The sequence below is a fragment of the Leuresthes tenuis genome, unplaced genomic scaffold (genome assembly GCF_036924035.1).
Source record: "Leuresthes tenuis unplaced genomic scaffold, fLeuTen1.0.hap1 SCAF_12, whole genome shotgun sequence".
Lineage (NCBI taxonomy): Eukaryota > Metazoa > Chordata > Actinopteri > Atheriniformes > Atherinopsidae > Leuresthes > Leuresthes tenuis.
In genome coordinates, this window is record NW_027325366.1 from 3694417 (window position 1) to 3713525 (window position 19109).

Consider the following 19109-nt stretch of genomic DNA (forward strand, 5'->3'; position numbering starts at 1 on the left):
CTGTGAAGAGCTCCCTCTACAATTAGAAAAAAGACAAGTTGCACAAAAGTCTTTAATTGGGTGAGATGTACCAGTGCTCTGTAAATAATAAAATATTCTGTGCGGTGGGATTAAAGGACAGACTTTTACAAACGGACGACTCGATTCACAAAAATGATGCAGCACTTTAGAGTGTTGTGAGTCCACATTTCAGGGCTTTTCTGAAAAAATTTGGAACAGAGTCACTGACTTTATTTCCAGTCCTTGTCCTTGAATGAGTGCTTTCACATACCCGCCCCCTCTCAACCTGCGTAGTCAGCATGACCACCATGGATGAGCCCTGCTCCCAGGTCATTTGCCAGAAGTCCGGGCAGGTGTTGGGCAGAGGGCCCTGGCATGCAATGTAGCGGTTTATCAGACTGGAGGCTGGAATCTCCATCTGCATAGAGGGGGACACAGGGAGTAAGATGCAGAGGTGATGACGTTTTTACTGATTAGGACTGTCACCATGAAACATCAGTCTAATCTTTATATTATATATCCCTACAGTTACAAATGAAGGCTTTAGTGTTTGCTAAATAATCAATAATTGAGACACAGAGTAAACAATTATTCAACTGCGAATCAGATTTTTAAAAATCCCTGTTTGAAAACTGAGGACCTCATTGGTTTAAACGCAAATACTCTTCTTGTAAAGGTGCCTCCAACATCACCTCAACAAACCAAACTATCACGTTTCAGATAAGTGAAAAAAGAGGGAGGAAGTATACGTGTATAAAAAATTAACTTTCCTGCATTCACCAGTGTGGCCAGCATATCTCATCAGCTGTTTAGATGGTTACCGTATGATTGCTCACACAAGTTCTATGAAAAATGAAAGCGAGGGCTGAAGGTGAACAAACTTACATTGATATAGTTTGCATTGATGTAGTCATCTGTGCTTTTCAGAATGACCCGCGTGGCATCATCTGTCAGGAAAAAGAGGTAATATTACACATACAGAGAACAGAGGAGATGACACATGAGCGAGAGGAAAACAGGCTCAGAAAAGAGAGCATGTGATAGCAGGAACTAAAGGTCAAGTTGAGCGCTTATTTGAACACCAACGACAACCATGTTTGCTCACGTACAAGGAGAGATGTCTCTGTAGCGATTTTTGGAGACGTTCTGAGGTAATTTGGCACACAGCATGGTCATCCCCGGCCTCTTCCTGTACAGTTGCTGTGGGAGAAGAAAAAGAAATGATTATCAAACACCAAGCTTTCTTCTCTCAGTTTGTGCATGTTAGTATTTTTTGTGCAGAAGACTTTAAGTGTATATCTATTCAAATATTTTCCTGAGACGATAAGCAAGGCACAACACAGAAGAAGAAGTAGTTCAATGGCTAGGAGCAGAGAAAGAAAACCTAATGGCTTATTTGTGTGCTTCTCTACTTTATCTGCTCAGGTTGTGACTGTGAATGTTTTTATTTCTCTCCTCACATCAAACTGTGCCAGTATGGCTCCACTGCCCAGGCCTTCCTTCAGCGTGACCATGGAGTCCCTCAAAGCATGCTGATCCAGCTGAGCGGGGTCCTGTGGGGACTTCTCAGGGATGTACTGAAAATCAGGCTCAGAGTCCACCTTCTCCTCCACCACATCATAGATAGCTGAACGGGACAGGAAAAAGATATTGCACGGTTGTTTATGTCGGCTGAGACCTCAGGTGAGTTGATTCATCTTGAAATAGGACAAAATATATCCTTCCAACAGTAAAATCCAGATATGAGAATTGAAGGGCATTTATTACACTGATGCAGTTTGCTTTGGTGTAAGAGAGGCTCGAGTGTGTAAATCCCATCTGGGGAAAATAAGTTCTAATAACAAGAATGTCAATGTTTCCTCTTTTTTGGTAGTTGTCCGTCTCACTGATTAAAGGAAATGCTTTTGCATGTTATTTCCCCCACACAGAGAGCTGAGACATACAGAAACCAAAACTTTACAATTCCATTTTACTTTGACCGGGAAACCTTTTATACAGTTTAGATTTTTTTATCATTCACTTTTTTTATATTAAGACTTGTTTACGTTTTGCTGTGTTGTCCGGGAAACCTAGAAAATAAATTTCAATTCTCAGTATGTCTGTGGATGTGTTGCAGAACTGACAATAAAGCTTACTTTGACTTTGAAATAGGTGTCCAAGCTTTTCATTAATACACCCTGCCCTCACAACGCTTACAAAAGTGTCTACAATCTGTAAAAAAAATCTGGTGGCACTGCACAAACTAGTTCTTTCAGAGGAATAAAAGGAAATGAAAGTAGCACTTACACCTTGTGACTGCTAGAAGTAATCCTAATATAGCCTCTCAACCAATGAATAGAGAACCTTGTTGACAATAAGGATCTAATTTATCACAGTGTTACGTATTCGGGTTACATGACAATTCTAAGAGAATTGCACCTCCAGCCGGCTAAGTGACCGAGTGAAAGATGATTTGTAACATGTTCAAATCTGTCCCAGTGCTTATGATGGAGGGGACAACTCACCGTTAGGTCTGACCAATAGGATGAGCTCTCCAGAGTGGCTCTCACAGCTGGCTTTGATAAACATGACCACCTGGTCATGGGTGTGGTCAGAGATGTCCCGCCCATTAATTAGTACCACCTGATCCCCCTCATTAAGGCGTGGCACACACAGGTCAGCCTGAAGAGAAAGACGGGGAAAAAACAGAGAGAAGAACGGCAACAACAGGATGTGAGAATGCGTTTTTTCTGTCCTGAAACTTTGTGAGTGTTTGGATCAATAAAATGCCTGCAGTGGGGGTGCAGCTGGTAGCTGAAATGACTGAAGGTGTCGGCTTGTGGTGGCTGAAGTTACATTTGACTCTGTGGTTAAAGAGCAAGCCCGTTCTGTTTGATACATGCTATAATCCACGTCTCTGCATATGAAACTCACTGATGTTCCGGGAGCCACTCGAGACACAATGATGGGCATCTTCTGATCAGCTCCACCCTGGAGATAAATGGATACCTTAATAACACAGCACAACGGCTGGAACAAACTTCCAGAGAACATTTCAGGCAAGAAGTGTGGATGTGTGATGATGTGGAGATAAGGACAGTTAGAAGTAAAGATCATCTACAGAACCACATGTTCCAGCTGAGTTCAGCCCTCACCTTGACGTTGAAGCCAAAACGTCCGTGTTCGTCAGGTCTCATCTTGATCAGGACCAGGTTATCATGAGGGACTACTCCATTCAACTGCAAGAAGGGAGTTGAACAAGGATGAATGAAATGTACATCCTGCCGTGCTCCACATCGTACCTCTGTAGTGCCCTGCTAACTCTGATCTAACTCTGATACTTTCATGGCTCGAGGCAGTTTGGACTGATCAACAAGAAGTACAGAAATCTTCTTATGTTCACTGAAATCTGCCCTTCATTTAAATCTCAAGTAAACATCTAAGAGCATCAATGATTCATTCATAGCCACTAGGGGGCAAACAAAAAATGTTTATTGAAGCCGTTGCAATTTCACCTCCCAGTGCTGTTCTGTATTTTCACTTCAAACATAAAAATCCCTTTCAGATCCTGTTCATCTGCTGTAGATAGTCTTTTACAGGTCTGTCACTACTCCTTTCTTCCTCCACTTGTCCAGTTTCCTCAAATGTTTTAAGGACACACTGCACACCATGCTGAGATATGCCAAGTTTTCAGCTAATAGCTCTTTGGGAATCACCTTGTTGCTGCAGAAATCCTATTTTCTGTCTGTCAGACTATCATTGGCACTTTTTCATAGATGCATCTAAAGAAAAGGGAACAAATGATGTGCCTTTGCAACAGACTGCTACTAACAACGTGTCTAAACTTACAATTTAAAGTAGTGGTCTGTTAGTAGAAGTATTGGTAATGTGTACACGACACAACACTGGTTCATCCCTCGAATTAGGTGCATCTTTTTTTAATGCTTGAATAATTCATCGGTCAGTGTTAAGTGGCTAAAAAGCCAAAAACAAAATCCTCTGAAAATGATCAGATACAACATCTGGACTGAAAATGAGTCCACTTTAATATATTACAATACACAAAAACTTAAAACTATGTTTATGCATTTGGCAGACGCTTCCGCGACTTACAGGTAGGGTAAGGGGGTCTTGCCTAAGGACCCCTACTGGGGGTAGTACCTTCCACGCAGGGGAGTTGAACCCAGGTCTCCCACAAGAAAGGTGGCAATCTTACCACTACACTACCCTTATGTGATGCGCGTGTGTGTAGAGACACTCACAGTGATTTTGTCAGTGTTGACGGGAACGTCGTACATCTCGTTGAGGTGGTTGTCCAGGAGGCTTTGCTGGGAGTGGGCCTGGATGATCTGGCTCAGAGTCTTCCTGCTCAGCTGCTTGGGGGGCAGGGCCGGAGGTTGGCCATCTAACCCGTCTGGAGATCTGTGGGAGGCAAACGGAGGAAGAGAAGGGGACAGAAATTTAATTCAGACATAAGGAAGCAGAAAAAAAAGAGAATGGAGCAGGAAGAGAAGTTCAGATGAGATTACAGTCATTTCTTTTTTTCTATCAATCTGACATGCTCCAGAAGTGATGACGTCTGTCCATTAGAGAACAAGTCACGATGAGCATTAAAAGAAAAATGGATGTTATAGTAGTTGTGGGTGTTTTATAGACCTAGAAACTAAAGTCACACATAAGTCAACACAAATTTGATAAAGAGCTGAACTGAGAGGAGAAATGTAGAAAACCAGATAAGGAATATGATGAGAAAAAGATTGTAAGAGAGAAGACAGAGAAGCTTAATAGCACTGTTAGTCACAATGCATTAACCTCAATAAAAAAGGCAGCAAGAGGAAGGAAAACAACCCCCTCCATCATCCAGACAAGAAAAGGCAGTCAGTGTGCAAAGTGAAACAACACGGTCAGTCAGTTAAGGCTTTCAGCAGCGCCGTGGCTCACTCTCTGGTGGGGAAAAGCCAGTCATTTCAGAGTGTGTGGGGGGTGGGGGCATCACTCAAAGAGCATTGCTTTTGTTTTGGCTGCTGCCACTGGTGCCACTTTGTGTCTTAAATACACACATACACAAGCTAACATTTATTATGGGTCAAAATCAGGTCAGGCCTTCAGTTAGAGGGCAGTGCACAGCGGGCCTGAGCCAAGACGGCACATCCTCCTCCTTCACTTAATCCCCTGAACATAACACACGTGTGTGTGATGAGTGCGTAAACATCTGCATGCATAACCCCAACACAGGAAAGGCCCTGGGATAAGGAGAATCAAACCAAATGAACAGGACAGGACGTATCTTAGTTTTTCTGTCTGGTCGACTGCTTTTATCCAAATACTAAATCTTTAAAGAACATGGCAGAACAAATGAGCCTGAAGTGAAATGAGTGAATGAATGTCTGACTGACTGAAAAAAGTAACAAATGCGTGCATGATCGAACAAGCAGAACAAACATCAGATGACATCCAAAAACACTCGAAGATAAATTAGCAGCACGTAAAGTCCCATAAAGCTGCATGCGATACTGTCAGACTGTTTACTGTGTAATCCCATAATTCTTTCTTGGAAACACTGCATTCAAAACAGCACATGTCCCACAACTGGGGAAATCTGGATTAAAGACCTGAGCAAAGTGATCAATCTGGAGACGGCAAACATGTAGTTGCATTTCGATCTTCTACATTAAAATGAGGCTTTTCAAAAGAAAAAGGCAGCTTCAAACCTAGTGCAAAGCAGGAGTTATTTAGAAATGACAGTGTTGTCTGGACTGGACCAAATCTGTTGGAAAAGACACTGAAACCGGAGATAATTCAGAGCACTACAGAGAAAATAAAAACAACTTGAATTTGATCCTATTTACAAGGATTTTCTTCTGGAAATTGTAACAAGAAAACTATTTTCTGAATATCTGCTGCCAAATACAAACATCTGGGACAAGGAAGGTCCAGCAATGGACTGATTTGAGCCTCTGAGGAATTTCTCAGAGGAATCTTCTCTGTGAAGGGGAAAACACTTTCAGGAAGGGAAACTGGAACATTTTATTTGTTCCGATTTCACAGGAATTATTTTGAATGTCTGTCTGACACAGCTGACCCATTCTCATTTAAGTTTTATGGGCAATAACGGTCTAATGACAGAGTGTCCAATCATTTATGTCAAGAAAGGTGATATTTTAAACACGTGCACCCCACAAACAAAGAAAATATGTTAAAGACAAACAGTAATCCTTGTTTGTTTCCTGCTAATCGCTTAAAATGAGATGTTCTATTTTTAATATCATTTTAATGACATTTTCAGGGGTTATTTAAACACAAAATGTTCTCAGATCAAACCAAAGACAGCTAATCAAACAGCATGCATGGGTAACGTCTGTGTTGTCTGAGGGAGAAAAGCAGGTGATTATGTCATCTTCTGGCTCTGAAATAGAGCGATGAGCCACTAAACTTGGCGTCTGCCTGTGTGCTTTGCAGGCAGTGGAGCTGCCACTTTGATGTTACTTAACCACACTGATTTCCAACTGAGAAATGTTCCATCTTCCCAGCTCCTCTACTCTCCAACTTCAGACTTTGAAACAGCAACGTGGGACTTAAAAGAACTTTACCAGATCCTTTATAGTGTGTGAGCACTGTAAGGAAATACAGCAGGCACAAAGCTGAGACTGGCTCAGCCCTGTTGCACAATCTCTCCACCCTGCAACCTTCTATAAACACATTTTATGGGCTGTTTCTCAAAGGGTTCATCTTTCCAATGAGGTTGCCTAAGTGACACTGGGAGAGGGTGTGAACTGTTGGGAGAAGCCACAGACACCGACAGACATTTAAAGACATAAAAATAAAACAGTCAACGCAGCAGTACAGTCAGACAGACTGAGACTACCGCTGATGAGGAAAATGGAACTGCTTAATTAAAGGGTGGCTGTTTCTCAGGAGATGTTTTATTTATGAAGCAGTGAAATTATGATCTAACCAATGCTCTGCAAAGTCAAAAGTGATGCTTTTCCCAAAGAGAAAGAGCTTTAAACACCATGGCCAGGATGAAAAACAAGAGATGAGTAAAGGATAGAAGAAAGAGAAAAGGGAGCGGTAGAGATGTACACATTAGAATGATACAAACGGCTCCAAGAATTAGTTCAGGTGTGCTGCAGGGATGAGACTCACGGTGTCGAGTCCAGGCTGATGCTGTTGGCCTGCGTGGACGAGGCCGACTTGTGATTGGAGGAGAATACAGGCAGGCTGGGGGAAGCATGGATCACATGATCAACCAGGTGGCCGACTGATGAAGGGCGTAGTCGTGTGCCTTCTTGTACAAACAGCGAGTTCCTGAGTGCACACAAAGAACTGTAATGTTTAACGTCAGCTGTTCTGAGAGCGATGGAAGTGTGTTTGTCGCTTCACGGAAATACCTCAAAGATTTTGTCTTTCATTATCGTCAAAAACATTGTTGTTCAGACTCATTGTGGACTTCTTATGGAAAAGCATTATTTTAGTCATTAGACCAGTCATAGACATTGTTGAGCATTCCAAACTCTACACTGCAGACAGGCCTGGCACAGAGATGATGTGACATTTTATTAAAAAAAAAAAAAGGTGAGATATCATGGTTGGGCTTTAAAGTAACAAAGAATTTAGCTATTTGTTTGCTCTGTGGCTCCCCCTACAGTTTTGTAGACTGAAAAACAGTGAACGGCAGTATCTCGGCCCTCGGGCACTCCAGGGCAGTTTCAGGCCCAGGAATGTGCATAACATCAAGTGTCAAGTCAGTGTTCTTCTAAATGAGTCACGAGCACATAGTTTTAAGGCTCACAAACTTCTCTGGTTTTGCCTTAAAGACTTCCTGCACCAAAAAGTTTACCAAAAGTCATGCAATGACCCCTTCACATGTTGAATTTCCCCCAATGGAGGATGAATAAAGTATTTTTCTGTTTCTGTTTCAAAAAACAAAAACGTTTGTGAGGACTGTAGTCAGAAAACCGACTTTCCCATTAAAGAAGATGTGTGTTATTTCTAGACTCACTGGTAAAAAAATCAAACAGGCAGAACTCACTGGTTGGGTGTGCCGGGCGGTGAGCGAGTGGGCAGACTTTGGGTCTCCAGTCTCTCATCTGATAGGCTGTTCCTGCTGACCGACTCCCAGTCAGTCCCACCCATCAACTTCCTGGCCAATGGCTTACTGGGAGACCTGCTCAGACCAACATATTAATCAGCTGTGCCCAAATGGGAACCATAATTCTCACTACTTTTATGCCTCATTTCAACTGCATGGTACTGCTCGGCTTGATTTGACTTTACGTGCTAATGGTAGGGGGATGGTAAACCTCAACAATACAACAACTGTTAACTCAAGAGTTCTTCTCAACTGGGTTGGAACCAAAGCAAGTGATCACCTTCTGTCCACAGAGGAAGACCAAAAGGAAGGTGAGTATAGTAAGATTCAGTTAAGCTGTACCATGAAGAGGAACCGAAACACTCGACTAAGCCAATAGCTGTTTTCGTACCTGGCAAAAACTCTGTCCTTGATGCATTTCTCCTTTCCATACTGTACAGACTGCACTTCTGTCCGCCCGCTGAAGACAGAAACAACAAAAACAGCAATGAATGAACTGACTTCAAAACATAAACCTTCATTTGATGTGAAGTCTAGCAGGCTTTTAAAAACTGGTTTTTCTGCACCAAGGCATAGAATGATGGCTACCTCACATATCCTGTGTTTGTTGATGTCTTTGATTAAAGAACCTAAACACCATCTGTGATACCACAGCTGTTGCTTTTTCTATCATGATCTTAACACTATTCAAATAATAACTTCTTTTATTTTCTCCATTTGCATTGTTCGCATTCTGCAAATCTGGAACTTGTGCACAGTCCGAATTTGCCCATGTGCCTCCTTTTGAAATCCTCCTCTAACACACAAGCAACTATATCTAACCATTAAACCACCAGCAGCAGCGCCAGTTGACTACCTGAGGTTTTTTTTTTAATAACAGGACATTTGTGTCAGAAACAAATGATCTCACACTGTACCATGTCAAAGTAACACCAGCAGTCTGCCAGCCAGTAACAGAAGCAGCATAATTGATCTTTTGAAACACCGTTAATACCATACTAAACAGCCAAAAGTTAAAAGACTATCCTTATATGAGAATCTATCGATACCTCAAGGGCACGCACGAACAGCTTCAAGCAAAACAACCGGCGAGGCTCGCTCACGTTGCATCACTGCTGCTCAATAAAACATCACAAGACTCTCACCTCATTTCTTACATTGAAAAAGAAGAGGAAAAGATCAAAAGGAAATGAAAAATGCCAACAGAAAAGTAAAACAAAGCTGACATGAGGTGACATTATAATCCAGTAAGAAGCATTTCATTTGATGCTTTTAGTCCCAATTACAACGTGAACACTTAGGAAGGACATGTCAGCTGAGAAATATGTCGACTGGTTGGAAGCAGCACTGGTGTGTGGAATTAACTAACATAACTGTGAGTGGACACAAACAATTTCTGCAAAACCTAACAGTAACTGTCAGCACAAATAAGCTTTTCAGTAAACTATTCATAAATTATATAGTTACGATAGGACAGAGATTCAAGAAAGTCTATTGTTTCAGCCTCTCAAGCCAAAGAGGAACAACAGCATGAATTTCAAAGAAGAAGCACTTCTGCTGGGTCTTTTCCTGACGTGCAACTGCTGGTGAGTCAAACACAAAGAGCACGATCACGTCTGGTCTGTGTCTTTCTGTTCCTCTGGGCACATGCATTTCATTCCTCTTGTTCCTACCAGTATCTGAACTTTGAGCCCAAGGTGAAGTAGTGAGTGAAGAAGTTCTTCTGCGGGGGGACGGGTCGCTCCAGCCTGAAGAAGGTGTGGTGCTCCACGCAGGCTTTCCACAGGTTCTTACAGGCCCGATAGTTGACCATATTAAAACCCAGCAGAGTCTCGCGAGTTTCCGTCTGTGTGGAGGGAGAAGAAGATGAAGTTCTGTGGGATGCTGAATAAGGAAATTCCCCATAGTTGGGCCAATTATTCATTCATTCAATCCGTTACTTTAAGTTGCTGCTGCTGGTTAAACGTTACTTTTCATGTGTAACTATTTTGACCGTTCAGTTGCTCCTTACGTTTCTCTGACCATCTTTTTTCATACATTTACACTTTATTCTTTACTTTTGGCTTTTTCAGCTCATCAGTTTCGAGTCATCTTAAAACTCTCTTCAAAACTTTGTGGAGGTTTTATTGTATATTACATATGACTTTTAGCCATTTCATTCATCAGCCTTTGAGTACGTTTGGTTTTCTGTCTGCTCAGTAGCCCCTTTCCTTCCCAGGCAAAGTGAACTTTGCAGAGACTGATCCTCTCCTCTGCACTGTGGATGCACGTTTCTCTGAGGTCAACAACAGCGAAGTGAAAAATGTAAAACCACTCTGTTGGCCCAGGGGCGTCAGACATGAAAAACTCTGAATGCACATTTCTTTTGGCTTGACTAGGACTTTGTTATCTTGTAAAAACTTGTGAGAAAGTACCCACCTAATCTACCCTCTCATGGTGTTTGGTCATGTTTCTGTCGTCTTAATTGTGTGCACAAGCCTGTTTGAACCAAGTTTAGATAACTAGCCTTTGCTAACTCATACAAAACAGCAGAAGAATGACACAATAGTAACAGCAGGACATTTAGTGGGTCAGAAGTACTCAATATGTGCTGGAAATTTCAGTTTTTTCTTAAATGATCTGATCCAATACAGGTGCTTTGAACAGCTCAGTGAATAAAGATGAAATACAAATACATTACAACATCAGCTGTTGACAGTTTTTCCTTAATCTTACCCTTTAAATCTTGTAAATTTTAGCTTTTAGTCTTATCAATAAATTATTAGAAGCAATGTATTTCTTTAACACAGATTACAGAAATGCAAACATAGCACACGGAACATGTTGTAATGTGTTATTGTACATAGATTTAGTTTTACAGCCGGCACAGTATGTACAGAAAAAAAAAAACCTCACGTTGGATCAACTCCATCTGTTCAGAAACTAGGATGTAGGTGGGAGGTGGTGTTCAATAAGGGTAAGGACACGTGTGTGTGTGTGTGTGTGTGTGTGTGTGTGTACACCTACCCCGTCTCTTCTCAACTGGACGAAAAACTGTTTGCACTTGAAGGAAATTTTCACTATTTTCAACCTGGAAGTAGGAAAAGGCAAAAAAAGAAAGTCAGTTCCTTACCAGCATTCACACACCATCATTCCAGTTTCAAACGTAAACTCTTCATTCTCCGACACCTCAGGGTGACAACGTTGGATTCTTTGGAGGACTGTGCAAACAAATGCTTTGAACGTCAAAGTTGTTCTCTGCAACATGCAGGAACCGCTGTCACTGAGCACCAGATCGAACAACCGAGCATGAGACAGAACAAATATCCACACAGCTGATGTGGGATCTGGAGCCCGATGAATCTGAAGTACCGTATTTTTCAGACCATAAGGCGCACTTAAAATCCTTTAATTTTCTCAAAAATCGACAGTGCACCTTAAAATGCGGTGCACCTAATGTATGAATTAATTCTGGTTGTGCTTTCTGACCTAGAACTGATTTTACGTGGTACACGGCGCTCAAAAATCTGTCCAAATGTTTGAGCACGGCCTTGGTAAGCTACAAAGCTGCACTGCCTGATGGATTGAGCATGACGGCCACCGTAGTCACGAACCTGGCGGAGTAATACGATCTGTGCTTCAACATTAAGGTGTGTGCACTCATTCATTCATTTTCTATACCCGCTGCCCCAAAAATGGCTCCTGTTAAGAGACATGCTGACGAAGCGGATTTCAAACTCAACGCTATCAGTGACGCAGCACAACAAGCGAGTTAAATAGAGTTAGACTTTAATTTAGTTTAATTTAATGCGTCTTATAACCCGGTGCGCTTTGTAGCCCAAAAAATACGGTACATTTGTTCTCGTTGGAAAAAAAGAAAAATGTATGTTGCCAAACTAAAGACTTTTTCCCAAAAAGCAACTCGCTTTCAGATTTAGTTTAGATGTTCCTCCTTCGCTTCTCTCTGCCGAGCAGAGCTGCAACTCCCTGTAAGCAGCAAATGTAAACTAACATTCATATCAGATGATGTCACAACTGTAAAGATCAGTATCTGCTAAATACAGCGTAGTATTACTGCCAGTTAGAGCGTGCAACAGCACGCACAGGGAGGGGGGCGCTACGGACAGTGTGTAGGACCGTGAAGGATCAGCTTTTTTAACTCGTGTCACTTTTACTACACTTTATAAAGTGTAGTAGTAAAGTGTTGTAGAGTTCTTATAATTGACCTGACACTACTTTTGCTCTTTGTTGATATTTGCATTGTTGATGCAATCAGAATGAAAAAAAAAGCATCCATGCATGTATTTCTGGCTCACTGTGCTTCCTCATCACAGAAACAGTAAAAGCAAAGACCAGCTTTATCAGGAATTCAGTTGTATCCAAATGAAGCGCGTGAGAGCTCAGATGGCAGTATGCAGATGTTAACTGCTGACACAACAGGCTGAATGAATACACTTTGTTTTACGTTTCTTTTCTCAATACTATAATACTAAGGATTAACAGAACATTCTGATATATAGAGCACACTGATAGAAGAGGAGACTAAAGCTGTCATTCTGTGGAACAAATTGAGAGGGTAAAAAAGCTGCAGCAGACAGAAGAAAGCATGAGATCTTAAACCAGAAGGAGGAGAAAACTTCCCTCCTGTAATTAATTCCTCACAGCTTAGAACGATACTTCCTGTCACAGTGTTCACGAAGCTCATGCAAAGTTTAACACCTCCGTTGAGGCCTCAAAGTGCAATACAAAAAATAAAATGAAAAATAAGTCATTCAAAGCAGGAAACTCACTTTGTTTCATCAAGTTTAGACTTTGATTTACTCAGCTTGATTAACACAAAGCTTGTCAGGCATTTGAAGCAACCCAATATGCTTTAGAGAAGATGAAATACAACTTTAGGCTTAGATAGGAGCTGGTGAAGAAGAGGAGCCTGAAAACTAAAGGCTCTTCCTCCCGTTTGGGTCTTGGACATTCTGGGAATAACAAACCAACCAGCAAGGAAAGGAAACACTTCTTTTGGGTTGATATGGAACAATGATATCTTTAAGGTGGTAGGGTACTCGACCATTGATGCTTTGAAGAATCTTTCGTTCTATTCAGCTTGTACTAAAGAGCAAATGCGCTACGGGAAAAATGTTTTCTCCCTTGCCGGTGCCAGTCAGTACTCTGGGTGCCGGGTTTTGGATCAGTTGAAAGATTGTTAAGGAGTTATTTGGACACCCAGCTCAAATGGCATTACTGTATTCCAGCCCAGAGGTACAAAAGGTGTAGACCAACTTTTCAGCATCGCTTTGGGAAAGCATGCTTCTGATTTTGAAAATATTCCACAGATGAAACAAGATAAAGGTTCCTGATTAAATTGAAATTAATCTAATTCATACTTGTAATGAAAAGTGATCATTAATGAACAGAAGTTTGACAGCAATAGAGTCAGAACACTTCAACAACACCATAGATTCTCATATAGCCACACAAAGAAGAGACAGAATGAATTGTGCTACAATCAGAGGACCACACACACACACACACACACACACACACACACACACACACACACACACACACACACACACACGTGTGGCCGCTGTAAACCGTCCTCCGATGAGCGGCGGCAGCAGCAGAGTAACATAATCCCCTCCTAGAGTTCTGTTGCTGCTGTGACTCATCGCTCCCTGCTAAATATATTTTACATACTTACTCACACACACTTGGATGGACAACCACACACAAGCTTAGGCAGAGTGTGAGTCATACCCCATCTAAGTGTGGCCCTGCTGCGGACAGAAACAGGAAAAAGGCAAAAATCTAAATCTGCAGCTCTCTTTATCCTTTCTTGTCTCACATTCTAACTGACACTAAGAGGAAAAATGACAACAAGAAAGGAGAGACAGTAAGAGCACGGAAAGAGCTTAAACATATGTAGAAATGATCATTTTCTTCTGTTGAAAGAGGATAACAGAAAACCACTGAGAGCAGAGTTGAGGGACACTGTGGACTATTATGTTTCGCTCTTTCTGTCGCACACATGGTGCTCAACAGCTGCTGGAGACACCACTGTTGGACTCTAAATTTAGCTCAACTGACAGAGGGACTTTGCGTTGACTTAGACTCATTGCACAGAGTCGTACTCTTTGCAATGCATTTGTTTACCACAACGCCAGAAAAACTAAATTGCTCAAATGAACAAAAAAACGCCCATGCGCACACACACACACGCACGCACGCGCACACATGCACGCACACACACACACAGATCAGCTGCTGTGTGCATCTGGTCAGAGTGTAGCCTTCATGTCAGTAAATTATCATCGGGTTCCTCTCACACCCTCTGCACCCATTAACATTTAGTCTCCCATAAAGCAGCAGCAGAATACAAGAGATTTCCAAAAATTGATTCTTTGAAGATCGAAAAAGAGACGGACTGATGAGAGGAAGCAACAGAATGAGGAGAATGGAGGTCAGAGAGAACAAGCAGATAAGATGCCACTAATGTTTCCACAAAATTCTAGTGTAACAAAAAGTTCTCCAGTCGAAGAACTGTATGTAATCATCTATGTAATTCTAGAGAAGATCAACAGAAGCTTAAACATTAAAATGCAATGCCAATAATCACCATGTGAGAGGCTTCCAGAATAATATGCAGCCAAGTTCTCTGTAAAAGGAGTTTCTGGAGGCAGTTCAAGTGGAGCTGGCAGCACATTGATGGGCAGAGAGGTGGATTTGTGACAAGGACATCCACACTTCAAAGTATGAAAATATCAATGAGGAACACTTTTTTTTTTCGCACTATCAGAGCTTCTCAGCAGTGTTTCCCATCCACACAGACCCACTCATTTACACCTGATAGCTGCCAGGTTCCCTGCCAGAGTTCCAACAGCTGTGATCTCTGAGCAGGTGGAACTGAAGCTTCTTTTATTTACTCTGAAACTAACGCTTTTAGTTTTTCAGGTTCAGAAAGTGCTCGTTTCTACAGCGATGATTACACATTCACTGATCTGTAACCAGTGTAACCAACTTCCTTCCTCAAAATAAAACATGGAGCCAACTTTCTAACACTGAACTGAAACAAATGATATGATATGATCATCATCTCCGGGTGTAAAGCTCTCACAAGAGGGATCCACAAATTGCCCCTCATCATACACGGCTGCACTCCGTCTCAGTTGGACACCATGTAAACCAAATCCCAAGCTGCCATTTTTCACCATCATCTCACTTAAATACCAGGGTAAGAAATAGCATGAGATAAATCTCTCCAGAAAAACTGGAGGTACACACTTAGTGATGTGCGTTTCACTGCGTGATCGGTGCGTGTGCCACTCACCATGGGAAATAGTTGATCCGTACCCTGTTTTTGTAAACCACAATGCCAGCAGACATCACTCCGATGAGAATCTCTGTGTTACTCTGGTCCTGAGGAGAATGAAGCAGAGTGTGTGTTGAAGACAGAGAGCAAAGCCAAAACCTTCAACAACATAAAACCTTTCAAGAGGCCCAGGGGCCGGTTTCGTATACATCCTGGGCTATACGAACACAAGCGGACAGTACTAAATACAGGTGTGAACACACTCAGGATGGATTAGGGATGCACTTAAGAAACAATCACTCAGACCACAGTCAGAGGTGCTCTTCTAGGCCTGGATGCAAATGTGTCCTGGACAACCTACTGATCTGCCATTACTCCACACGAGCAGCAGCTAGAGCCAGGATGTTTTCCAGCTCTTCCAGTTTGCGGTTTGAAAAAGAATATGTAAAGAACACTGTCACAGTTGGGCACAGCTGACGGCTATGTTCAAAAGATGCAACAGCACTGGCAAGGTGGACTCTGTGCTCAGCAGGGACTCTCGTGCACCAACATGTGTAACTGGGCCAGCTGCCACATGAGCAACGCAAACAGGGGGGCACTGTAATGATCTTCTTAAGACCCTCTCCGGTAAGAAGATCACTGAAGTGTGACTTGTGACGCAGCATATTTGATATGTTTAATTCAACTGTTTAATAACTAGAACTCATACACAGAATCAGCCCTCATGAGCATTCCAGACATTTACTTTAAAACTGTTGAATCCATGTGTAAGCCCCAGTTTGCTCAATGCTTAAGCTTTACACCTTTCCATCCCATCATGACATCAGAGCTAATACTGCACCGTTCTAATTTCCTTCCTGTGGATCCAATCTGTAGGAAGAGCTGGAAATGACAGCCAGAGGAGGTCATGTAAGGACACTTAAAGCTTAAAGCACTTTGATCCTTTTTTAACAACTAACTGTTGGAGCTGAGAAAGAAAAGTGAAAGCATATTAAACGGTGCTTTTAAACATTTTGCTTCTATCTGCTGGTATTATGATAAGAGCGAACGTCAGTGTGTGGCATTTCTGTGGAGTGTGAGCGTCTACTGTAAACACTGCAGTTCCTCCAACCTGTTCTCATTCTCAGTGCAGAGACGCTTGGCTGCTGGCTTAATAAAACAGTGCAGCATCATCCATGTTGTGCTGATGAGGACGTGACAACCTGTTATGGACTGGAGCTTCTTGATATCAGTTCTAATCATAATGGTTGAGAGGATACATAGACTAAATCAAGTGAAAATGCTTAGATTTCTTTTTTTTTTGGGGGGGGGAGCAAGGAAGTGAGACTCTTGCTTTTCCTGTCGGGAAAAAACTTGCTTTGGATGTGCTGAAATACGGAAACACACAAACATAAACTGCATGTAGACCAGTCTTTACCATGCACTTACACAGACAGGCATGGAATAAATCCTTACTTACCCTTGCATAGTGTAGCTCTACCCCGTAGAGCTCCAGCGTGCGTGCTGTGTTCAGATAATTAAACTCTGACTGGGCAGGAGACAGACCGCTGAGAGGGAGAAGGGTACAGAGACAGACGGGGACGCAAGGTTGTGTGTGGGTGAGCAGGGAGCGGCGATGGCAGGGCGGTGTGTCAGAGGTACGGCAGGAGAAAGAAGACAAAGAGAAACAACAAAACACAGGCAATCAGAAATAAACTGAAGCAATGGGAGGGAAAAGGTCAGGTAATCTGCAGCATATGCAGCGGTTTGTGTGTGTGTACATCTATAAGTGTCAGCACACAGTTAACTACGTAAAATTGTGAGTTTTCTTACACATTTTTCCTCCTTAATTTTAGTGACTATGATCAAAACTACAGGCAGAATGAACCACTAATGCTGCAGGTTCAGGAAAGTCCACACGCGTGTGTTCAGCTGTGAGTGTACCTGTGCTGCTGGTGATGCTTGGCAACCTCTTTATGGAAGTCTTGTGGGGGGTTTGGGATGAAGCTGTAATCGGACAGATAGCCAGGACTATGATCCGTTTCACTATAGTCCCCCAGCTCAGCTACAGAAAAGGAGAGAAAAAGACAGATATACAATTCAGTTGTGCTGTTAAATGGAAAACATGCTATAAACCCCCTTAAACCAGCCCAGATACAGGTCTTTGAACTGGATGCTGACAGCAAACTGGATAATCCCTCTCTTTGTGCTCACCAGAACTTGTTTTTTTGTTTTTTTTGCATTGTCAGGTTTTTTAATTTGCACACAGTGCCAGCCTAATATTTCACTTCTAAAAGACGGGACTATCTGCAGTGCTCTTTTCACACCTTATCGGGTTACTGACCTGGTAATTACTGTTGTAGCATTAAACTGCAATTATTTGTTGACCCGTACCCACCTTTTAAAAAATATATATATTTTTTTTTATGTAAAACATCAAAAATGAGCAGGCATTTGGAAAAAAAGATAAAACATAACTGCTGATTGATCAAGTCAAAGTTTTCTTTGTACAATTATTGAATCAACAAAGGCTTTGCAGTGTTTTCATTAACATTTTTATAGAGTCTACTAACTGTTTGAAAGAAGGTTGTAAAACTATTCATTAAATGAAGTAACACATTTTTACAATAAGCTTGAGAAATAATTAAAATGTAACGCATGGGCTGTTTTCAGGAAGGAATGGAGCGGACTCTTCTAAAGCTTTGTTCACACTACAGCATTGTCAGGACATTTTTCAAGTCACAGACAAACGGCTCAGATCTGAGGCAAATCACAGACTTGATCAGACATGGGATGCAGAACCATTCCAGTCTGACCGAATATTTAGCTTTTTTATTTTTTCAAGTGGTCCGAGGAGTCGTTAAGTGAGCCAATAAATACTGCCAATGAGAGCAATGGATACAGAGGACACAACAGGGAGAAACCCAGAGAAGTTAAATATTCACACAACCAACATGAGCACGGAGGAAGAACTCCGGTGTGCTCAGAAAGCTGAGAAGAATTTGCTGGGGACGGATCTTAAAAGCCTGGAATTGATTGTGGAAAGAGGCTGAACAACCTGCTCAACGTAATGAACAATACTGCACACCCTCTACACCTCTCAGTTGTTAAACGTTAGAGGTTTCTTCAGCTTCTCCACAATGAGAACCAGTACGAGAAGTCTTTCCTGCAACAGCCTTACAGTATGGATATCTATAAAGTATTACTCTACCTCATTTAAAAGCTGATATTTCAACTGTGGTCAATCTGCAAAAATATATTTTGCCCAGTTGCAAATAATACAATTCAAGGCAAACCTACCAATGACAACCAAAGGAGCATTAGTAACACCAAACTGTCAGTCTTTGTGTAATCTCCTTTCTGTCATGTGCTTATTTACACAGAAACAAAGTAATCCTAACACCCTGAAAGCAAATGTTCTCAGTCTCTGACAATCCTTTTCTACTAGGAAAAGCGAGCATTATTACAAACTGTGCACGTAAGATTAAAGCACAGTGAAAACATCTGGGGATTAAAACCACAGCACTCCTCTTACAGTGCGATAACTCTGCAGTATTGTGGAGTGGGAAGTTGTTACAGAGTGACTGTATCCCTGTGCAAGGTATCAGCTGAAAAAATTAATGAATAAAACAGTAGTACTTTATATTACCAGCTAAGATAGTTCGAATTTGAACCTTAACAGGGCGATCGCATACATTTGGTCAGGAGCTGGCACACAAACTACAAATGACAACAATGTCTGAACGGGGACTAGCGTTCATGTGTTAGAACTTT

At 41.8% G+C, this 19109-nt stretch overlaps 1 protein-coding gene across 2 annotated transcripts in view; it reads right to left on the reverse strand.

Moving 5' to 3' along the window:
• Positions 1 to 19109, reverse strand: part of ptpn4a (protein tyrosine phosphatase non-receptor type 4a) — a 67369-nt gene that overhangs the window by 6568 nt on the left and 41692 nt on the right. For both annotated transcript variants that reach the window (XM_072397835.1, XM_072397834.1), the window contains 16 exons: positions 17280 to 17400; positions 16816 to 16903; positions 15375 to 15463; positions 11078 to 11141; positions 9745 to 9917; positions 8463 to 8531; positions 8012 to 8146; positions 7126 to 7287; positions 4242 to 4401; positions 3135 to 3218; positions 2914 to 2970; positions 2505 to 2661; positions 1461 to 1627; positions 1110 to 1200; positions 886 to 947; positions 272 to 418 (listed from right to left, as the gene is read on the reverse strand). In XM_072397835.1, coding sequence (XP_072253936.1) covers positions 272 to 418; positions 886 to 947; positions 1110 to 1200; positions 1461 to 1627; positions 2505 to 2661; positions 2914 to 2970; positions 3135 to 3218; positions 4242 to 4401; positions 7126 to 7287; positions 8012 to 8146; positions 8463 to 8531; positions 9745 to 9917; positions 11078 to 11141; positions 15375 to 15463; positions 16816 to 16903; positions 17280 to 17400 — 1826 coding nt within the window. The remainder of the gene's footprint in view (positions 1 to 271; positions 419 to 885; positions 948 to 1109; positions 1201 to 1460; positions 1628 to 2504; positions 2662 to 2913; positions 2971 to 3134; positions 3219 to 4241; positions 4402 to 7125; positions 7288 to 8011; positions 8147 to 8462; positions 8532 to 9744; positions 9918 to 11077; positions 11142 to 15374; positions 15464 to 16815; positions 16904 to 17279; positions 17401 to 19109) is intronic.